Source organism: Phascolarctos cinereus, unplaced genomic scaffold, assembly GCF_003287225.1.
Source record: "Phascolarctos cinereus isolate Bilbo 61053 unplaced genomic scaffold, phaCin_HiC Scaffold_5;HRSCAF=322, whole genome shotgun sequence".
In the NCBI taxonomy this organism is placed as follows: domain Eukaryota; kingdom Metazoa; phylum Chordata; class Mammalia; order Diprotodontia; family Phascolarctidae; genus Phascolarctos; species Phascolarctos cinereus.
The window spans coordinates 335,305,334-335,327,811 of record NW_027555958.1 but is presented as its reverse complement, the minus strand read 5'-3'; the positions used below and the strand labels follow the sequence as shown (position 1 = coordinate 335,327,811).

At 36.3% G+C, this 22,478-nt stretch overlaps 1 protein-coding gene across 1 annotated transcript in view; it reads left to right on the top strand.

Moving 5' to 3' along the window:
- The window catches only part of PCNX2 (pecanex 2), a 363,956-nt gene that overhangs the window by 120,055 nt on the left and 221,423 nt on the right, over positions 1-22,478 (top strand). Inside the window, 2 exon segments of the mRNA XM_021000480.2 lie at positions 1,623-1,733; positions 3,292-3,383. Coding sequence (XP_020856139.2) covers positions 1,623-1,733; positions 3,292-3,383 — 203 coding nt within the window.

Below are 22,478 nucleotides of genomic sequence, written 5' to 3'. Positions count from 1 at the left end.
AATTACAAACCTGCTCAGTGGTATACTAACAAATATGTGTTTGTTTCCAGGGAATCCTGCCAACAACAGCAGGGACTGTTTTTTATTTTTTACTTTTGAAAAAAAAAGTACAAAATAATGCCTGTAATTTCAAGTACAATTTTCCAATAGCCCTACTAACATAATAACAGTCTGATTGCTTTTCTTTCACCACAACTGCAACCTGACAGATGTGCTACAGTCTCCATTGCCATTCATTTCACCTCTACACTTTAAAAATAAAGACAGTAGATTTGATCCTTTTAGATGTTCCCCAGAAGGTCTAGCTGTTGGTGCTACCAGTTTACAGATTAGATTGTTATCATAGTGTGTCATTAAATTCTATTTCCACACATCTGGCAAGACCATTTTTTCCCCCTACGGAGATGGTTTGTTACTGCGTCTGATACTCATTTTCAGTCTTCTGATTCCATTCTTCATTGTGTCCAAGTTCTTTTTACCTCATTTATAGTGGCCTCCCTGTCTGATGTACCAGACTACTTCTCTGCCTATAGTTGTCTGAGCCATTATCTTCAGTATCAAGCTGTCACTAATACAAACTTGTCCTTACCAAAAACTTCCTTGTTTTCATGGGGTTATAGATGCAGAGACAGAAGGAATCTTATGTGTTAGCTAGTTTATGTCTTTTGTTTTATAGATAGGAAACTGAGACCCAGAGAAGTTAAGTGTCAAGCCAAGGGCCACACAGGTCGGAAATGGTAGCATTCCCATTTTAGAGATGAGGAAATTGAAGCCCAGAAAGATCAACTGACTTGCTGATGGATGGCCATAGAGATACCAAGTGCCAGAGCCAAGTCAGAGCTTATTTACATGATATATAACAGCATAAAATGGTATGTGACCAAGAAAAAATAATTTCCTGCCCCAGGCCAAAAGCCCCTTGTTGTATTTATTATTACTATGTTTAATTCAATAAGCATACCCTGTAAGAAATGAATTGGGACATTTCATTTAGCATTTGCTGTAGTGGGATTTAACCTAGATCTATTTTCAGCCAGTGCATAGGGGTATGAAAAAGTAAAAGTAAGGCAACACTCCCACAATTTCACTGCAGAAAACGAGCATGATCTCCCAGCATTCAAAAGTGACTCTGAACCCTTCCCATCTATCCCCAACTTCCACAATAGCTTTGGTGTATAGAGAACTCTGACATATCTCAACAGAATGGACAATTGGGGTCCAAATGAGATTTTTATCAATTACTTGTATTCAGGATTTCTGGTAGCAAATGGAAATCTGTCTATCCTAAGCAATGCTGCTGTGCTCACAGAGATAGGCCTTCAAAGAGGTACAATAATCAGTGTTGTGGAACCCACTTAAAAGAACCAGCAAATGAGTGGTGATAGTGATAGAGAGTTGGTCGTACAATTTCCAGGAGAAATACTTTGGAATTCTTTCTTCCCAAAGATTCTGTTTATGAAACATTGCCATTTAATATGCTGAAATTTTAGTTTGTCTTTCCTTATAATATGTAAAGTTGCTCAGTGCCTGGAACATAGTAGGTGCTTAATAAATGTTTATTGATGGATTGGTTGATTGAAATGTATCATAATGTTTTTCTTCTGTTCTGTTTCATCTTTCAGTATTCTTATACTGCTTTCCTGCCATTTCTCTTCTTGGCCTCTTCCCTCAGATCAACACTTTCTGCACTTATCTCTTAGAACAAATTGATATGCTGATTTTTGGTGGTTCTGGTAAGTCATTTAGTTTCTTTTTCTCTAAAGAGAAGAACCTGAGGTTAATGAGAAGAAAATAAACCCTAAAACAGAGAGTGAGAGATTGTTAGGTGTATTTAGTGGCTCCCCCACCAAAAAAAATGGTTTGTTTACCTAGATCAAGGGTTCTTAACCTGAATCAATAAACATACACACACACACACACATACATACATACATACACACATACATACAGGTGTGTGTATCTCTGCATATGTGTATGTTGTATACATAATGTATATATGTAACTGTATTTCAATGTAATTGGTTTTCTTTATAATTCCATGTTTTTATTTTATGCATTTAAAAGCATTATTCTGAAAAGGGGGCCTGTAAATTTCACCAGGCTGCCAAAGGGGTACAGGAGACAAAAAAAGGTGAAAAACCCTTGCTTTTCACGACTAATTCAAAGTGACTCATTCACTTTGACCCCAGGACACCACCAGAGCATAAGTGAAGTGCAGACTTGTACAAACTTTGAAAGATCATTGCTAGAGCTATATTGACGCTTTAGATAATCTCATTGTATATACCCAGAGCTGTCACATGGTACAGTAGTTAGAGGGCTGATCTTTGAATTGGGAAAACCTGCATTCAAATCCTGCCCCTGACAAATACTAAGTGTATCACACTGGGCAAGTCACTTAAGCTTTCTCAGTTTCCTTATCTATAAAACAATGAGATTTGACTTGAAGGTTTATAAGGTTCCTCCTAGTGGAAGCCTTTGAGTCAGGAATACTTGGGTTCAAGTCCTCCCTTAGTCACATACTAACTGTGAGATCATGGACATTTAGACTCTCAGTGACCCAAAAAACTTTCTAAAGACAGAATTTGAAGGCAAAGGATCTAGGATCAAATCTCATCTCTAACACTTACTACCTATGTGATCTTGGGCAAGAGTTTGTACATCTGTAAAATGAAGGGATCAAATTAGATAACTCTGAGGTTCCTTCTAGCTCTACAACTATGATTTTATGACCTCTAAGATCCCTGCCAGCCTCAAATCTATGATAGTATGATTCCAAGCTTCAGAAGAATCACCAATATACATTGGCAGAAGAACCTCTGGGAGTTCCCCACCACAGTTGCAGCACAACAATCAGAAGATACCTCTCTGACGTTTGCCTCACTCTACCGTTCCTCAGGGCTTACTCTCTAAATGCCAAGGACTTACTTTATTGATGCCAAACTTAGTATAGATCCTCAATAGGCATAGCCCATGAAAGATTCCAGCCTCAGCCTCTCCAGTGGCTGAGATTACAAGCCTGTGCCATCAAACCACCAAACATGTAAATTGTCATTAAGTTCCCTGCCACCACTGAGTTGATAGATTATACCTTGCCCTTTGTATTGATATTGCTTCACCCTGGGCTTCTCTCCTGGCACCCACCCTCATCTTCCCCCAAATCATTGCCATTGCGTATATTTTGATAGTTCTTATTTACCACCTGCTGCCTTCTTGTGTCTTAAGAGGTTTGCTAGCACAGACAGGGAGGCAGATCTAGGAAGGAGCTCACTGGCAACGTTTGTGTTTCAGCCGCTGCTGGCATCCTCTCTGCAATCTATAGCATCTCTCGAAGTTTTGCAGTTGCCCTTGTGCTCTATGCATTCTGTTTCACTGCTGTAAAGGTAAGTGTGAAGTTGAAAGAATGAGAAAGAATATATGGGCTGAATGAGACATACACCTACTTGACCAGTGTTCTTGTTGCCATATCAATTTTGGATTTTCACTGGAATGTAACAGATTGCTTTTGGATGTTTGGCATGTTAATGTTTCTTAAAAGACATACAGGGAGCAGAATGGGGTAATGCTCTTTTGGAAGTGATGCTAGCTTTTCCTCTAACTAGTTGGGTGACCTTGGGCAGGCACTTCACTTTTCAAAGTCAGTCATTTTGTAGTATTCATTGTTGTAGTTGTTCAGTCATTTTTCAGTCATATCCAACTCTTCATGACCCCATTTGGGGTTTTTTGGCAAAGATACTGAAGCAGCTTGCAATTTCCTTCATATGCATATACATATATATGTGTACATATGTATAGATGTATGTATATATATATATATGTATATATATGCATGCATATATGTGTATTTGCCTGTATATTCTATGAGGGAGCTAGGTGACAGTAAATATAGGTATATATATAGGTATAGGGATTATGCATATATATGTGGGCATGTCCATATACATACATACACATAACAGAATATATACATGCATGTATATAATTGTATGTATTTCTATACATATATATAACAAAATATTTTATGCATGTGTATATGTGTATGTGATGTCCCAAATACCTTTCAGAAAAGTTCTAGAAGAGGGAAGGATAGTGACATGACATGGATCTATTCACTTTGAGGTTCATTTACTGGGGCAGTACATCCATTATCAACTTGGTCTCCTGTATATTTGCTGCATTCATATTTGTTTGGGAGAACAAGTCATGTGTTTAAATGTCCTCACATAATCCAGTATGTGTCTGTTTAGATTCATACCCTCCTTTTGCAAGCCTGGGGGAAAAATTATTCCACTTTCTCTAGCTTCTCTGAAATGGTACAAAACAGCCCCAACAAGTCCTATTTTCCACAAGATGTTGTGAGGCAGCATTGAGTAATGGCTAAAAAGCCAGTCACAAAGTCAAGATATACTTGATTCAGTTTCTGCCTCTAACAACTGATGGCTGTGTGACCCTAGACAAGTCAGTATAACATCTCATTGTCTTGGCAGCTCACTAAAGCTATGAGTTGTAGAACAGTAGCTTATCTGCTTCAGTGGAGAGAATTCCTTCACCAAGTGATTCCCAATTTCATTGTTTTTCAGTCGTGTCCAACTGTTTGAGACCCCATTTGGGGTTTTCTTGGCAAAGATACTGAAGTGGTTAGCCATTTTCTTCTCGAATTCATTTTATAGATGAGGAAACTGAAACAGAGTTAAATGACTTGAACTCAGGAAGATGAGTCTTCTTGACTTCAAACCTGATGTTCTATTCACTGTGCCACCTAGCTGCCAATTTTTGAAATTGATTCTATTAAAATGTAAGCTTGAGAGCAGGGAACATATTTTTTCCTATCTTTGTATACTTAGCATTTAACACAGTCACTAGTACATTGTAAATGCTTAATAATGTTTGTTGACTAACAATATCAAATCACAGGTCTATACCAAAGAATAATCCACTTGCTGTGATTCAAGAGCATTTATATTAGCAATGTCAAAGTACAAGGACTACTGACTTCATTGATGATATTATCTGGTTTTACTTTGATCTGAACTTCCAAGTGATTCTATTCAATAAGATTTTTATTGAGTGTCTTTTGTCCATCAAATATAATGTAACACTAAGTTAGATACGGACTGTGTGGACGGAGGATGGTAGAATTATAGATTTAAGCTGTACAGCACCCTCATTTTCCATATAAGGAAACCAAGACCCAGAAAGGGAAAGTGGCTTGCCTGAGGTCACTAGGATAGTAAATTAAAGACAGGATTTTAATTGATGTCCTCTGACTCCAGAGATGGAGCTTTTTCCATTTCACAATTTGGCTTCCATACATATGGAAAAAAGCATGGTATGGTCCTTGCCTTCATTACAATCTCACTGAAGAGACTGAACTTCCAGGCAAGAAATCATTAAAGAATCATTAAAGACTACATATAGTAAGGTACCTAATGCAATGTAATAAATGCCCCAAATAGATGGGCTGCATTGTAGCCTGGTGGATGAGTTCAAGCTTTTATGTGAGTAGATTAAGTCACTTCTGTTTTTACATACCTTCACTTCCTCATCTGTAAAATAGATGCTGTTTTTATTTCCCAGTGTTCCCAAAAGGATTAATTGAATGAATGTGTGTGAAGTGTTTGAGTTCCTCCGAGAGAAGGGCTCTTTAAATGCAAGGTATAATCATGAAGACTAGGGTTATTGCCAGGTATTTTTAATTCTAGTCAATTGTCCTCTAATGAGGCCCTTCAGTATTTCCATTAAATATCTGGAATGCCAGTAGTTTACAAATTCAGCCACAGTTAGCACTGTGAAAAGTCTGGCCTACACTAACCATCTTTGGTCAGTGCCTCAGTCTGCCATGTATAGGGAGGGAAGGATGGGCAGGAAGAAGAATAGATTTCCTAAAGGCACAGAAATTCAAGAAAGAGAGGTAAGATTGGTGGGAAACAGGAATCCTAAGCCTTAAGTATGGACCAAAACGGAAAAAAAAAAAAACCTATATGGGAGGCTATCATGCAAAGTACAGCTATGAATTTCTGGGACTTTTCTTTCTGTCTTTTACTTCCTTTGAGTATATGCCCAGTAGTAGGATCACTAAATCAAAGTGTACATGGAGCTTAGTTACTTTTTGCTAATTCCAAATTGTTTCCCACAATAGTGGGACAGGTACATAGCTTTGCTAAGGACACTTGATTTGTCTTTCCACCCACAGCATTTACTATTTCTATCTTTTATCATTCTGCTACTTTGGGGAGTGTGAGGTAAATTTTGAAAGTTGTGTAAATTTCCATTCCTCTTATTATTAGTTACTTGAAACAATCTTTCGTATTATTATTGACTGGTTACAGCTATTCTTTGGAACACAAGTTGATATCATCCTTTTCTTGATCAATATGACTAGAACATAGGGGGAATCAGGTGACATAGCTTTGGAAATAAAGGTCAGATTATGAAGGGTTTCAAATGCCAGACAGAGGAATGTATATTTGATCTTGTACATAATAGGAAGTCACGTAAGTCTCTTGAGTAGGAGAATGACATGGTCAGACCTGTGTTTTAGGGATATTAAATTGGCAGTTGTGTGGAGGAGGGACTGGTGAGGAGAGAAACTGGAGGCTGAGGGACCAATTAAGAAACTATAGCAATTATTTCAGGTGCCAGGTAAGGAGGTCCTGGATTAGAGTTGTGGCTACATAAGTACAGAAAGGGATAAACATGAGATTATGGATTTAGGATAGACAAGATGACGATTGATTGGATATGGTAGCTGAGGGAAAGTGAAGAGTTGAGGGTAATTCTGAAGTTCTGAAGCAGGGCAAAATTGTAGTGTCCTTGATATAAACAAGAAAGTTAGGTGGAGGGCCAGGTTTAAGGAGAAAGATGGGTTCTATTTTGGGCAAGTTCAGTTGGAGACATCTATAGGACAAACAGATATGTCCAGCATGCCATCGGATGGTTAATCTGATGCATTAATCATATGCTATCTGACAGACATGGGATGCAGATATAAGCAAAAAGGACAGTCCATACTCTAAAGGAGTACTTTCCAATGGGAGAAAACAAAACAGAGGGGAGATGGAAAAAGGGAAGAGAGGAACTGGAAACCAATTGGGGGGAATGGATAAAGAGATGTTGGGTACCTAGGGGCAAGGGCTGGTGGGAAGGGAGTAGGGAAGTCCAGAAAGTGAGGAGTAGAACCCAGAGTGAAGTGAGGCCAAGAATGAGAAAACATTTTGCCTAAGGTTACACTTAAATCAGAGTGAAGATAAAAACCTACATCCATAGGCTTCAAATCTACCTTTCTTTCCACTATATGGTGCTGCCCCTCATTATCTGTTGTTAAAATATCTTGATAAGTTATTCTTAGATGTGTTATATATTTTGTGTTTATTTTGATTGGAATTTCTCTATCATTTACTCCTTACTTTAGAAGCTATCCCATTCAATTCCCTCATTTTACAGATGAGGAAACTGAGACTGAGAGGTTGTATTTTGCCCAATGTGACACAGCTAGTACGTGTCTGAGGTAAAATTTAAACTCAACTTCTCTTGACTAAATCAAGTGCTCTCTGTTAGTGCCATGTAGAAATTATGCCCAGTGATCTGCACTGGGAACCTAAACAAACAATACTCAGCACCTCTAGAAAGTCAAGGATACATACATGCATATATATATATATATATATATATATATATATATATATGTATGCATTCTCTGTAATACATGCACACTCATGAATACCTATATAAATACAGAATGCACATATGTATATTATATATACATGTATGTCTATATGCATATATGTTTATATATGCATGTGTGTATCATGTGTTCTTTACAACACACTTATACATATGTGTCTATACATCTATACATACAGATATACACATATATATCTAAATGCATATATGTGTGCATTTTTATAACACATGTCCACTCACATACATACATGCAAAAAACATTGTAATTTCTGGCTAAGAATGCAAACCAGACAGCAAAAAACATAAGGAGAAAAACAAAGGCAAATAAAAGAAGAAAAAGAATACCAAACAATCTGTTAGTTTTTCTGATTAAAAAAAAAAGGTCCTGGCAGCTGGTGGTGATGATGAAAATGTGCTGCCAAATGTCATGAGATAACTCTGATTGCCGAATTTTTTTTTGTCATCAAGAGACAATCAGCTGTCATCCAGAGCAGAAAGAGAGAGGAAGAAACAGGAGAGAACAGTAGCTCTGAAAGTATTCCACAATTAGAATAATGCTTTTCACCACTCAAGCTTGTGGCCTAAACTGATAATGGAGTTGATTTCAGCAAAATAAGATGTAATAAAATAGTTCTGGCTGGTGGCCAGATTCAGTAAGTATTTGTTAAGCACCTATGGTTTGTAGAACAATGCTCTAGGTGCTAGAAGGTATGACCAGTTGAGATCATCTAGTCCTTTCCCTTATACAGCTTATAACCTAGTTAGAGGGATAAGAAATATACACAAAAAACCTAGAATGCACAATAACATAGGATAATTAAGAGGTTTGAATAACAATGCTTTGTGAGAAGTGGAAGGTTGTTAATAGCAGAGGAATCATGAAACTCTTCAAAGAAAAGGTGGCATCTGAATTAGGATTTAAAGTGTAATATGTGTGGGATGTGTGTGACCATGTAATATGTGTTTGTCTACATGAGCTGTCTAAATAGGAGTTGTCAGAGTCCTTGACAGATATAATCTGAGGTCTGGACCATCCCTAGGAAAATGGCTAGGGCGGGGCAGGCAAGTCCCTGAACACTGACAGGCTGAACAATCTCTTAGGGGACTAGAATTATATCTATCTGTACCCCTAAATATTGTTGATCTAGGGATACAGTTGTTTAAAAATAAAACACTTCTCTGATTCATCTTAAAGGGGGAGGATTGCCCAGAGCTTACATATACAGGCTTAACCCCTTCCCACTAAATGCTAGTTATACCAAAGACTATCACTTATAATGAATAGTGAGTAAACTCATTTGTGTAAACAGATTGCAAACAGTAATAAGATAAGTTATTTAGATTATATCACAAAGTAAACAGAATGATTGAGTTTTTTTTTTTTAAAGTAGCAAGATGAGATCTCAATTCCACCAACAGAGGTCCTAATCTCAACCAAGAAGAAATTCCTTGAAATCTCTAGAGAGACAACCTGGAAATGAGGGAGCTTTTGTGGAGCCAGCTTCTCTTACATATCTACAGCTTCCAAAATCAAACTTTCTCTATTCACGTAACTGGAGTAGGGCATGAAGAGAGTCTGGAACCGCACATATCTCTCTTGAAGAAAGAATGTCTCTCCTCTTCAAATCTCTTGCACCATCTTCTCCCATCACATAGTTAGGTAGCATGTTATCAGTATTCTCTCCTGCAGTTAGGAGATTTCTATGCTTCAGACTCAGCTATAAATCCAGGTAACAGAAGGATAGCTCAGATTTAACCTATGAAGAAGGGAAAAGAGGACATTTTTGGCATTGGAAAAATGCAAGCAAAGGTTCACAAGCAGGAATGCATTTGTTTGAGGACATATAAGTAGAGTTTGGCTCACCCATATAGTGTTCAGAGGGGTCTTGTAGGAATGCAAAAATTACTACAATGAATTAGTCTTTGTCTAAAGTGTTTGTAGTCTATTACAGCTACAACAAAAACATAAAAACTAGATAATTAAGTACTAGATAATGCCAGTAATCTCCATGTTACAAAATATTCAGCGATGTAGAATGTAATACCAGAACTTCATTCATAAGTTATAAGATTATTTATATAGGATAAAATTATGTCTGTGAGGTACATAGGTGATTATGTTAGAATGTAAGCTCACTGAGGTTTGTTTTTTTAAATTCGTATCCTCAGTGCCAATCCTGGCACATTGTCTATCACATAATAGGTTCTTAATAGATACTTATTGATTGATTGCTCACAGAATCATAGATTTAGAACTGGAAAAGACCTTATGGTATTAATGTAGAAAGGTACATTATGAATTTGTATTGGGTTGATCCTCCCTACCTCCACTGTTAGAAAAGCTGGCTTAGGATTACACATATAAGTGCTGGGATTTAAGCAAAATGATATTTGTATACCGATCCCTAGCAGTTGTGTGCCCAGCATTCACTTAGAAGTCCAAACTGGGAATTATTAGTTTGTCTCTTGCCTTTTGTTCTAATATTATAGATTAATAAATATATTACATAAATTAAATTAATAAATTGGTTGATTAATAATTAATACATGGATTAATAGATAAAAACTAAAGACCTTAAGATATGTATGTCTGTCTGTGTGTCTGTACGTGCTGACACTGTAATCAAATCAACACTACCACTCCTAATGATGATGTATCAGTCTTTTGCCTTATGACTCAACTTATTATCTCTTTGACTTCCCAGATCAAAACACCTATCCTTGGCCATTATTCTTCCCCATTTTCCCCCCATTAGAATGTAACCTCTATGAAAACAGGAACTGTATTTATATTGCTGGTGCTCAGCACCTAGCAAGCACATAGAGCTTAATGAATGTCTCTTCATTCGTTCAAATAGCTCAAGCTGGCCATGAAGGCAAAAGATGTGATTTCATAGACTTTTGCGGTGTTGTCTACGACTTTCAGCTTGGAGGGAATTGTGGTCATGAACATAGTATAGTCCAAAACAGACCTTGCATTGCAGTTGAACCATGAAATGGAGTAAGGGGTCTTTGTCTGCTGGAAACGTTTTGAGAAAATACTGACCTGATCTCCCAACTCAGAATGTTATATTCTGTTCGAAGAAAGTTTAGAAAGCTTTCAATGTGAAAAAAGAATGATTATGATGCCCAGGAGAAGAACTTGAACTTAGCACATTAAAGCTTTAAGAAAGCTTGGCTTTAGGGGGAAGTAGGGGAAAATATAAAGTAAATGGACAGCTCTGAAAATAATGCATAGTATTTATTATATAGGTTTTCTTGAAATGAAAATGTATTGCTTTATATTGAATCTTCTCTTATGTTCTACTGTGCATATGACAATGATCTTTTTTCTTATTTTGTATTTAGGTTTAAAATAAATTTAAATGCTAAAAAAAGGAAAGCTTAGCTGTGTGATTAGTGTTCTATGTATATGTTTAGCATTACTAAGGAATTCCTTTTTAAAATATTCTTTCACTTAGACCTCTCTTGTTTTCACACAATATTGTGTGAAATATCGACAAGCAAGTAGTTTTTTGTAGATAAGCAATCTTGCCTGTGGGTTAAACTCAGGTTTTTGATGCTAACATAAGGTTTCAGGTAATAATTGCAAGATTTACAGATTACTTGTGAATTAATCTATATAAGAAGTCATTCTTTCTGCTTACATAGAAAAATTATACCTAATTTGAGTTTTGATGGGACTTTTCTCCTGGTGATTTTAAGCAAGTAATTCAAAGCAAACAGAAAGATCATCTCACATGTTCTATCTTGTCTCTACACCAGGAGGAAGGTAATAGGAAGCTTAGAACTGAGAACATTATCTATGAAATCTTTAATCCTCTGTCTTAAGGTGGTGATATGTTAAGAAAACATCCAGATTGATTTTTAAGTAGATTCTGAAATGAAAATAGGATGAATAAGTAGTAAAGAAGCAAAAATTTTAACAAATATTGATCAGGTACTGAATTAAGAGACTTATAAATGTAAATGAGTAAGAGGCATTATCTCATGTAGTCGTTTTAAGAGTCATACTCAGAACTTGGGCTCTAACCTTAGCTGTGATTTGTTGTTGTTGACTTAGGATAGATCTTAGCCTCTCTTTGACCATCTTTTTTAAAGACGATATTTAGCTGCTTTTTATTGAGGTAAATTTTAATCAAATTTCTAAAGTGATTTGATGGCTAGAGGGTGTTCTATAATTGCTGAATGTTATTAATCTAAAAGTTTGTTTTTGCAACAATAGTTCCAAGTTTGAGAGTCAAAACCAATATTTATTTTTCCTTTGTTTTATCAAAACTAAAAGTGATAGTCATCATGACTATCAGTGGTCAGTTAGTAAACAAATATTTAAGCGTTTCCTATGTGCCAAGACACTGTCCTGAGTGCTGGAAATACAAATACAGACAGTCCCTGCTCCTAAGGAGCTTACATTCTAATGGAAGAAGAGAACCCATAAAAGGAAACTAAAAAAGGGGCAGGTGGGCAAGGGAAGAAAAATACCCCAAGTGTTGGAGCATGGTAGAGAAAGTCAAGAGTGCAGCCTGGAGAGGAAAGAGAAGTATCAAGCCTGGGTATTCTTAATGGAGGTTCTGGAAGGCATTATTCAATCAGAGGGAGAGGACACTGGGACAGAGGGTACTTCAGAAGGGTGAATTCTAGGGCTGAAGTGATGGGTGAAGAGGAGCCTGAAGCATAATGGAGAGTGAAATCTGGAGTATAGCCTGGTGAAAAAATAATTTTTATTTTATTAAAGTCAAAAGTGATAATCACCATGAATATTGGGGTAAACAGGACTACTTTTATTTAAAAATATGTATATGCAATATGACTTAAATCATATGGAAAAACCTGGACTAAAGCACCAGGGCTTCTCTGCAGATTGCATAGGATCTAGAACTAAAGGAACCTCAGATACCATCTAGATCTAGGCCAACCCCTTCATTTAATAGAAGAGGAAAGTAAGGCCCAGGGAGATTATGACTTGCCCAAGGTCAAGTGGTAAGTGTCAAAGGCAGGATTTGAACTGAGGTCCCCTGGCTTGAATCTGTACTTTTTCTACTTTGTACCATGCTACCTACCCCTTTCTTGACTTTTTTCCCCTGGAAAGTTTTTGAAGACTTCTAAACCATTTTTAAGCCTGTTGTTCTCAATGGGGCCATGTTCTAAGTTTGCTTAATGAGCATTATGTATATTGGAATTACTATTGCTTCAGATAAAGCTCCGCAAATTACCTTTACCATATAAGCTATTTATCTTTTCCCAGATCTAGTTGATGGTCATTTCTACTCTTCAGGAATTTCATTAGTTGTCTTCATAGCATTAATAATACTGTTGATAATAGATTATAATGATATGATAATAAATTATTCTTGTTGATGGAGACCTCTGTGCATCTGTAGTCTATATTAAACTGGTCCACCCTTCTCCAGAGTAGCTGAATAAAAGTTCTTCAGGGCTCCCCACTCCCACCTCTACAATTGGCTAGTATTTATTAAGCCCTGACTATGTGTCTGCTACTAGTATGAGATAGTCAAAAGAAGGCTGGACTTGGAGTCAAGAAATACTGAGTTCAAATCCTATCTCAACCCTTACTAGTTATGTTACCACAGGCAATCCTCTTAACTTCTCTGAGCCTCAGTTTCTCCATCTATAAAATGGAGATAAACAGAGTTATTGTAAGGCTCAAATATAGGATTAGGTATTGCAAGGCAGAGGGAGAGGTGGAATGACAATAGATTGCGATCAATTACAGTAAGTAAATGTGGAAATGGAACATTTGTGGGTGATGGCAAATCAAGGATATGACATCTCTATGTGTAGCTGTGGTGGGGTGGAGGAATGTAGGTCATGGGAAATAAATAAATTCAGTAACTAGAAAGTTAAGTTGTTTGAAGGAGTAACAACATATATGTTGAAATCCCCTAGTAAGAAGGCAAAAGTTGGAGAGGAAAGAAAGATTGTAAGTCAGTCACTGAACTTATTAAGGAAAAAAGGGATCACATTATGAAGAGTTTCAGATTCCAAACAAAGGAGTAATTCCTAGCCATCTATATCTATATCTATATACACACATACATATATATGTATATGTATATGTATGTATAAGTATATATGTATATGTATGTATGTATTACCATATATGTTATATGCTAAACATATTAGACTGAGACCTATGTTTTAGGAAAATCAGCTTATTTTCCAGATAAAGAACTGAGACACAGAGCAGTGGAATGACTTTTTCAGACTCTTCTGAATCCCAAGTCTGCTGGTCTTTCCACTACACCAGCCTAAGACAATGCAGTCCATAGATGCTTACCATCTCTTTATAAACTACAGATTGAGGGCTGTATTTTCACATGAGATCAGAACAATCTGTCCTTTTTTCTGCTTTTTTTTTTAGCACAGAGAATTTCCTAATGGTCTCTTAGATTGATGTCATTTTCAAATACAACATGTATGAAGTTCCTTGAGTTGTGTAAGAATAGCTCGCAAATTGGAGGGGTTGTTTTGTTATTTTTTTTTTTTGGTGGTGGTAGGGGAATAAAAGGCTCTCTTTAGCTTAATGCACCCAAACCCAGAGCTGTGATCTCCCTTCATACTTAATGATGTACTTTTTTATGCCTTTGTTGCTTATTCTTTGGCTTCAGTGAGTTTATTGGCTGCTCTATTTTCAACTGCCTTAGGATGGTGGGCTCTGGTGAGCTATCACAACACGTTCTACACATTACCTAAGAGATTTCTCTGGCCTGCCTGGGTATCTTTATTCATCACTGTTGTTTATTATTGGTTACTGAAAATAGCTTTATAGGTTAATAAACTTGGAACCAGACTGAAGGGTTGTGAGTTAATTTTGCTTTCCAGAATGTTAATTAGTAAAAGCAAATTAGTTGTCATTTATTTTCAGGTGCCTTTTCCCCCCTTCTTCCACATTTGTAGTGTGGAACAGGAAAATAGAATTCCTGATTGACTTGTGTATTAGACAGTGATATATGGAAACAACTGGCATATTTTCCCCCTGGAGGGAGATTTAGTAAGTAATTAGTTGTACTTTCATGTTTTCTATGAGATTAAGTATATGAAACACTCTTCATACTTTAAAGTAGTTGCTACTATCATTATTACTTTATTAAGAGATTATATTTTAAAGTATTCTTATTATAATTTGACATCATTAACTTCTAAGGAGGTTAGATTTCATCAAGGAGAGGAAATTTCAATATGGAAATGACCTTGACCAATATGTATTAGAACTTGCTTATTTCTTAAATCCTAGGCATACATTAGAGGTTGAGTCACTAGTCAGAAATCACACAAGTAATATCAGAGGTAGATTTGAAATCATCCATTATCACACCCGTTCTTTATTATTATTATCAAGTTTTATTAACAATTATTAATGGAAAGCCTTCCCTGTACTTAATAATATATGAAGATTACACAGTAAGATGATAGCATGGTCCCTTGCTATTTTAAAACTGAAGTAAAGCAAGGCAAACTGCTGTCATAGAACTAGAAACTTGTCAGAGCTAGAAGAGATAATAGAAATTATGATCCTCATGCTCTCATTTGGGCAATGAGGAAACTGAAACCCGGAGAGGTTACTTGACCAAGATCACAGAATGAATCAGTAGCAGAGCTAAAACTGGAAACTTTGCATCTTAACTTCAATTCAATAATATTAACTAGCACTTAGGAGTCAACTGTGGTAGACACTGGTGATGCAAAGATGAACTGAAGTATAATCTCTGCCCTCAAAAAAGATTGCAGTGTAACAAGAGGATAAAACATGCATAAATAACTAATAAAAACAGTGCAGTAAATTCAAAAGACAAGTACAAGTAATCAAAAAGCATGCATTAAGCATCTTCTGTGTCAGATTAGTACTACAAACTGAATACTGTGCTAGTGTCCATTCCAAGGAAATTAATACAAGAAATTTGGAAAAAAAAATCACTTTAAATTTGGATAAAGACATGGCATTGGTTGAATCTGGAAAGACTGATGGACACTACCAGGCTGAGATGTTAGATTCAGATAGAGTTCATTCCAGGCATGAGCAAAGACAAGAGACTTTGAGAGGAGTAGTCTGTAATAAGTCTAGAAATATTGGAACTAGATTGTGAGGGTCTTCAATGTCTGTATAAGAAATTTATACTTTATTCAGTAGTCAAGAGAGAACCATAAATTATTTTATTTTGCTTTTTGTTTCTTTTGCAGAGTTGAAATTAGAGTCATTGAGTCATGCCTGGAACTGGGCAGTACTGTGAACTATGTATGTGGGGGAAAGTAGGAGTCAGAAAGATTAATTAGGAGGCATTAAAAATGGCCAAGTGAAAGCTGATAAGGGCCTAAACTAAAAGATAGCAAATGTGGTAGTGGGAAGAGGGTAGGTTTCAGAGATACCTTGAAAGTAGAGTTAATAGGACTTGGCAGCTGATTGGATGTTGGAGATCAGAGAGAGGAGAAAAGGCAAAAATAGCTCTGAGATTTTGAGTCTAGGTTGCTGGATGGGTGTTGTCACTAATAACAGAAATGAACGTGAAAAGGAGAACAGGAACATAGGATTTAGAGCAAGTGAGTACCTTGGAGATTATCTAGTGATAGGATTATAGATCCCTCAAACACCATCTAGTTCAATGCTCACATTTTACCTGTGAAGCATTTGAAGCCAAGATAGTTTGAAGTAACTTGTTCAAGGTCACAAGGCAACATCAGAACAAATCTCTTATTATAAGACGAGGAAATCAAGACACAGAGAAATTAAGGCACTTGCCCAGAAATATCGGAGCCAGAGTCAGGTCTTTTGGTGCAATATCAAGTGTTTTTTTCCTATCCACTATGGGATGTTTACTTCGTACATTCTAAGTTTGAGATACTAATAGGACATTAACTGGTGATATCCATGAGGCAGCTGGAAATATGGAAATGGAGCTTTTATGAGAAGTTGGAAGTGATAGCAGATTTTGGGGTCATCTAGATTTTTACAGTTTTTTCTTATAGATAAAGTTGAAAACTGTAGTCATGGAATTGGACCAGGACTTCAAGATCAAGAACGTAGACAAAAAAGTAGAGGACAAAGAGCAGAGACTTGGGAGATGTCTATGTTGAAAGTGTGAGAGGAGATGCAGAGAGTGAAGAAGAGGCGCTGTTGGAGTGTAGGGAGAGAACCATGAAACAGAAGTGTTACAGAAACCAAGGTGGAGGAAATTATCTAGACAGAGGATACTGTCAACAGTGACCAATACTATCAGTTGAGGAAGATGATGATAGAAACAGAAATATTTTTACACTTCATTTCATTATAGATCTGTATTTTGTCAATATGAGGTCTCCTTTTACAGAGCTCATAATTCCACCATGCCTTAGGAAATTGTCTTCATGAATCGGTGTGACTGAAAAATTCATCACTCTATAGCTGATCTGATGAGATGCTCGTCTATAGGAAGAAAGGACCAAATTATATTGGTGAATAGACCACTGATGACCTTGGAGTCAATCAATAAACTTTTATTGAAGCTCTTACTATTTGCTAGCCATTGTGCTAAGTGCTGGGGATTTCTTTGGAAAGGCAACAACATGGTCCTTGCCCTCAAGAGCTCATATTCTAATGGGGGAGAGACAAAATACAAACAATGTACATACAAGATATATAAATAGAAAGGCAATGGAAAGACCTTGGACAGAACAGTTACAATCCAGGTCTCTTTTCCTTAGGAACTTATTTTTCACACTGTATTTTGAAGAACCCTAGGATTCTGCGAAAGCTTGCCAGGCCTCTGTGGGGTATTTTACAAGTGGAAGTAGGTTGTAGGTGCTTTTGTGAAATGGCTGAAATTTTTCCATATTTTAAGTTCGCAGGAGGATATCATTTCTAAATCTAGCTCCTTTCTCCTCTTTTGCTTCCAAATGATACTGTTGCCCTCACAGCAATGCATTTGTTCCACAGGTCAGTGAAGAAGTAGGCCAGAAAACAAATGGTGTAAGTGTGACTATTAGAGTTGGAAAATGTATTACTTTTGTTTTCACCTTGACCCAGATAAGGAGCAACATAAAAGGAAAGAACTAATTTTATCACAATCCCAACAACAGTTTTCATTCCCAACCTTACTACCCTCAAACATACATAATAATATTATTATGTCAGGATTCCTCTTGGCTATAAGCTAGTTTCAGTTTGAAATACAAACATATACATATATATATATATATTATATATATATATATATATATATATATATATATATATATATATATGTATATATATATACATATATATACATATATATATATATTATATATATATGTATATATATACATATATATAATATATATATATATTTGTATATTTATATACAAACAACAGAGTTTGTACTCAAAGGATAATACTAAATATATGTAGCATTATCCTTTGAGTACAAACTCTGTTGTTTGTAACTTAAAGCCCTTTACGACTTAGTCCTAAACTACCTTTTGAGCCATATTGTACATTATTTCCCTTTGATCCACCACATTTGCCTTGTTGTTCCTCATACTTGACACTATTTCTCATCACTATGCTTTTACACTTGATATTCCATATGGCTAAGATGCATTTTAGAATCTCGTCTCCTTCAAAGCTCAGCTCAAGTATCAGCTTTTACATGAAGCCTTTCCTCATCCTCCCAGTTTCTAGTGCCTTCCTTTGCCTCCCCCCTAAAAAAAATTAGAGATAGGGACTGGGCCTGTGTAGTACTGAGAATTCTCAGGGGAGCAAATTTCTTCCCCCAGTGCAATCTTGCACCTACCTGCAACTTATAGTCTTAGACAGTTATTTAAAACACTGAAAGGGTAAGTGACTTGCCAACAGTAAGCCAATCAGTATATGTCAGTCCTTGAATCCAGGTTTTCCTGTGTTAGGGCCCAGTTTTCTATCTCCTGCTTCTCCTTCACTACATTGCCTTAGATTTATTTTGCATATATTTAAACATATACTTACATATGTGTATGTTCTCTTCCCCCACATAAGGAACTGTTTCATTTTTGTCTTTACATGTTTGACATCTATCATGTAATAGCTATTTAATAAATGCTTGTTTATTAATTGATTATTTGAAACTCCCATTTGAATGAGGTTTTATAAACTTTTATTTCTTTTTAGCATAAGGCATTTATGATTTTGAAAAGTTTAGCAATGTCTTTTCTAGAGCATGCTTCCTCCATGTGATGACAATGATGTGTCATGGTCATAAAAAGACTAATGGGGATCAAGCTCTGTTTAACAGCAGATAGTTTCAGAGAGGCTATGACTTCAAAGCTACAAAAGGGGAATGGCTGCAAAGTTGGGAAAAGGTGGAGCATTCCTCATCTTTAGGTAGAAGATGGCTGAGCAAAAATAGGAATGAGTGGTTTGCCTTCAATCATACAGACTGGGAAGGGGGCAACATTGGTTAAGGACTTTGAAACATAGTCATTGATGTTTATACTTTAGGGAAAAGGGCTCTTTAAGTGTGTTTTATGAGTCTTTTAGAACCCATTAGGAATAGGGCTTGATAAAGTCAGACTTTATCATCAAGCAAGATGGGCTCATTCTCATGACACCAGGCTACTGGGCAGGATTTTCAAGAACAGTAGTCCATTACTACTCTCTCAAATTTTGTTCTGTCTCCTGGGGGAGTAAAGTATGGGTAGCTCCATTAGCTACAGACAAATGTCCAGTAGAATCATAAGATTTAGATCTGGAAGTGATCTTAGATAGTCCAACCACCTCATTTTAAAAATGAGGAAAAAGCCAATCCTAGAGATTTTGTCAAGCAGGATTTAAAATGAATTAGTTGGTAATAGTAGATGGGGTCAGCCAGGGTAGGCAATGGAGACATATACATTAGTCGTTCTTCATTAGTTCATTCATGTCCAAACAGGGTTTTCTTGGTAGAGATACTGAAATGATTTGTCATTTCCTTCTCCAATTTATTTTGCAGATGAGAAAACTGAGGCAAACAGGGTTAAGAGATTATTCCTGATCCCATTTGGGGTTTTTCTTAGCAAGGATGCCATAGAGGTTTGCCATTTCCTTCTCCCTCTCATTTTACAGATGAGGAACTGAGACAAACAAGGTTCAGTGACTTGCCCAGGTTCACACAGCTAGTAAGTGTCTGAGGCCAGATTTGAACTCACATAGATGAGTCTTCTTGACTCCAGGTCTGGCACTATATCCACTGCTCCCCCAGCTGCCCCGACATATAGATTGTTGTAAAACAAATTGCAATAGTTCGATAAAGTAAAATTTAGATTAGTACTTTAGTAGAGAGGATGCAGAATATGGTATAAACCCTTGAGATGTTATGGAGAAAGTGTTGGTAAGGTTTTGTAATTGACTTAATTGGAGAAAGTGGTTAGAGGACAATAAGAGGGTACTTGAAGTGGTGGAATGGAAAATGACTGAATCTGAGTGGTTAGTAGAAAGAGGGCTACATCTCTAAAAGGCTTGGGAAAGGCAGGAAGGTGTTATTGCATCACCCAGAAGTGATCTTTCCTTCATTTGATCTCTTAGAGAACCTGTTGCCATACACATCTCCTATTAAGTTATACCATGTTGTTTGTGTACATGTATCTTTAAGAGAACATTCAGTCTAAGACCATGAGGAAACTCTCTGTTCTTAAAAATGAGAAGACATCTCTGTATTCTTCCCTAAGATTGTGAAAAACACAATCACAAACACAATCGCAAGTCTATAATATATAATTATTCTTGACCCATACCCATCTACAAAGTAAGTGTTGATATTTTGTGGAAGTAAGGATTAAAACAAAAAATGGGGTAGGGAAAAGGTTAGGAAGATCCTCCTCTGGGAAAAGAAAAAAGGTAACTGAGAGGTGGAGGAAGAACACTGGGTTTTGGAGTCAGAAAGACCTAGATTAGAATCTTGCCTCAAGCAATTATTAGCTGTGTTATCATATGCAAGTCACAACCTTCTGAGCCTCAGTTTCCTCATTTGTAATGTGGGGAAAATAATAGTATTTACATCACTCTAGAATTTACTTTGTTTTGAGGATCTAATGATGGAGCACATATAAAAAAACTATGTAAATGTCAGCTATCCCTGTTGTTGTCATAGAATAGTATCTCTTGAATGCCCACACATGTATAGGGTCACATGCTAAATCTATCTAAATGTGTATGAAGTGCCTCCTATGTAACAGTCACTGTGCTGAGCACCGGGGATACAAAGAAAGGTAAAAAACCGTCCTTGCTCACAATCTAATGGGGGGAATAACATGTAAATAAGTTATGTACAAACAAGCTATACGAAGGTTAAATTGGGAATAATCAATAGAGAGAAGGAACTAGAATAAAGAGGGATAGAGAAAGCTTCCTGGAGAAGATGGCATTTTAGCTGAGACTTGACAGAAGCCGGCATGGTTGACATGAAATTTGTGTGAACTATGGAGTCAACAAAATAGTAAAGTTACACCAGATTCCTATATGACTGAATCCTTGTGGGAAATGTTCTTCATATGCTCTTTTTAGCTTTCAAACTAATTTATTACTGGGGTAGGTCTTCCAAGTTGTAGTAAATGTGAAGATACGAAACTTAAAAATGTACCTTTAGTTATTTGGAGAAGGGATATCTCCTTTTTCTTTCCTTTTCTTTCTTTTTTAAAGAAGCTATTTAAAACTGATGTGAGATATAGAGTAAAATGAGAATTTGGCCTCCTGGTATTATTAAATAATTAAAATTTTAATTTGTTTGGACAGTATATTTCAACAAATACATACCTATAATTTCTCAGGAACAATATGGAAAAGTAGGTTCCCTTCAAAGATATGGTTCTTTTCTCAAAGTGTTTTTAAACAAAACTGTACTACCTATACATTAAACCAACATAATTTACAGATGCATATGAAACTTACTGTAAAATTCTAGGACTATAAGAGTTTTATTTCTACTACATAAAAACATTTCAACACCTATGGGAGTTTTCTGGAGCCAACACTCATCAATTCATATCATTCCCAATTCAGAGGCTCTTGAGACCCATCGCAGAGCAATTAGAGATGTTAATTTTGAAGAGAACTGTCAAATATTATAGACTTCATTATTAGTGGGTGATAAATTGTTTAAAACCACATCTCCCTCTCAAGTATTTTCTTATATGTGAATTTTTTATACTTATGTTTAAAAAAACAACTACCATTATAGCTCTTGAATTGAAATGTGTATGCATATAATTTTATTTCTCTATTTGGGAGTCAGAGAAGACATACATAAATATATATGTAAATGTGTATACATACACATATACACACATTTATACACATATATGTCCATGCACACATATATTGTTCAATTGTTTCAATCTTGTCTAACTCTGTGACACCATTTCCTGACAAAGATACCAGATTTTTTGCCATTCCCTTTTCCAGTTCATTTGACAGATGAGGAAACTGAGGCAAATAGGGTTAAGTGACTTTCGCACAGTCATACATTAGTAAGGTTGGTAATGAACTCAGGTCTTCCTGATTCCAGGCCCAGTGTTCTAGCCACTCTACCACTTACCTGCCCAATATCCACACATATATATGTATAATTATATATATGCACATCTCTTTAGATATGCATATATATGTATATATACATGTATGTATATTTCATTCTATAATATATTTAGCAAGGTGGAGATAGAAGGGAGAAAATCTGTGCAAATACTTGGTTAAATTATTAAGGCAGGAAAAGTTTATCATTAGTCATAAATGCACAGAAAAGAAAAAAATCTGTCAGAAAGAATTCCTCTAGCGATGCCAGCTGGGTTGTTTGGGTCAGCATGCCCATTCT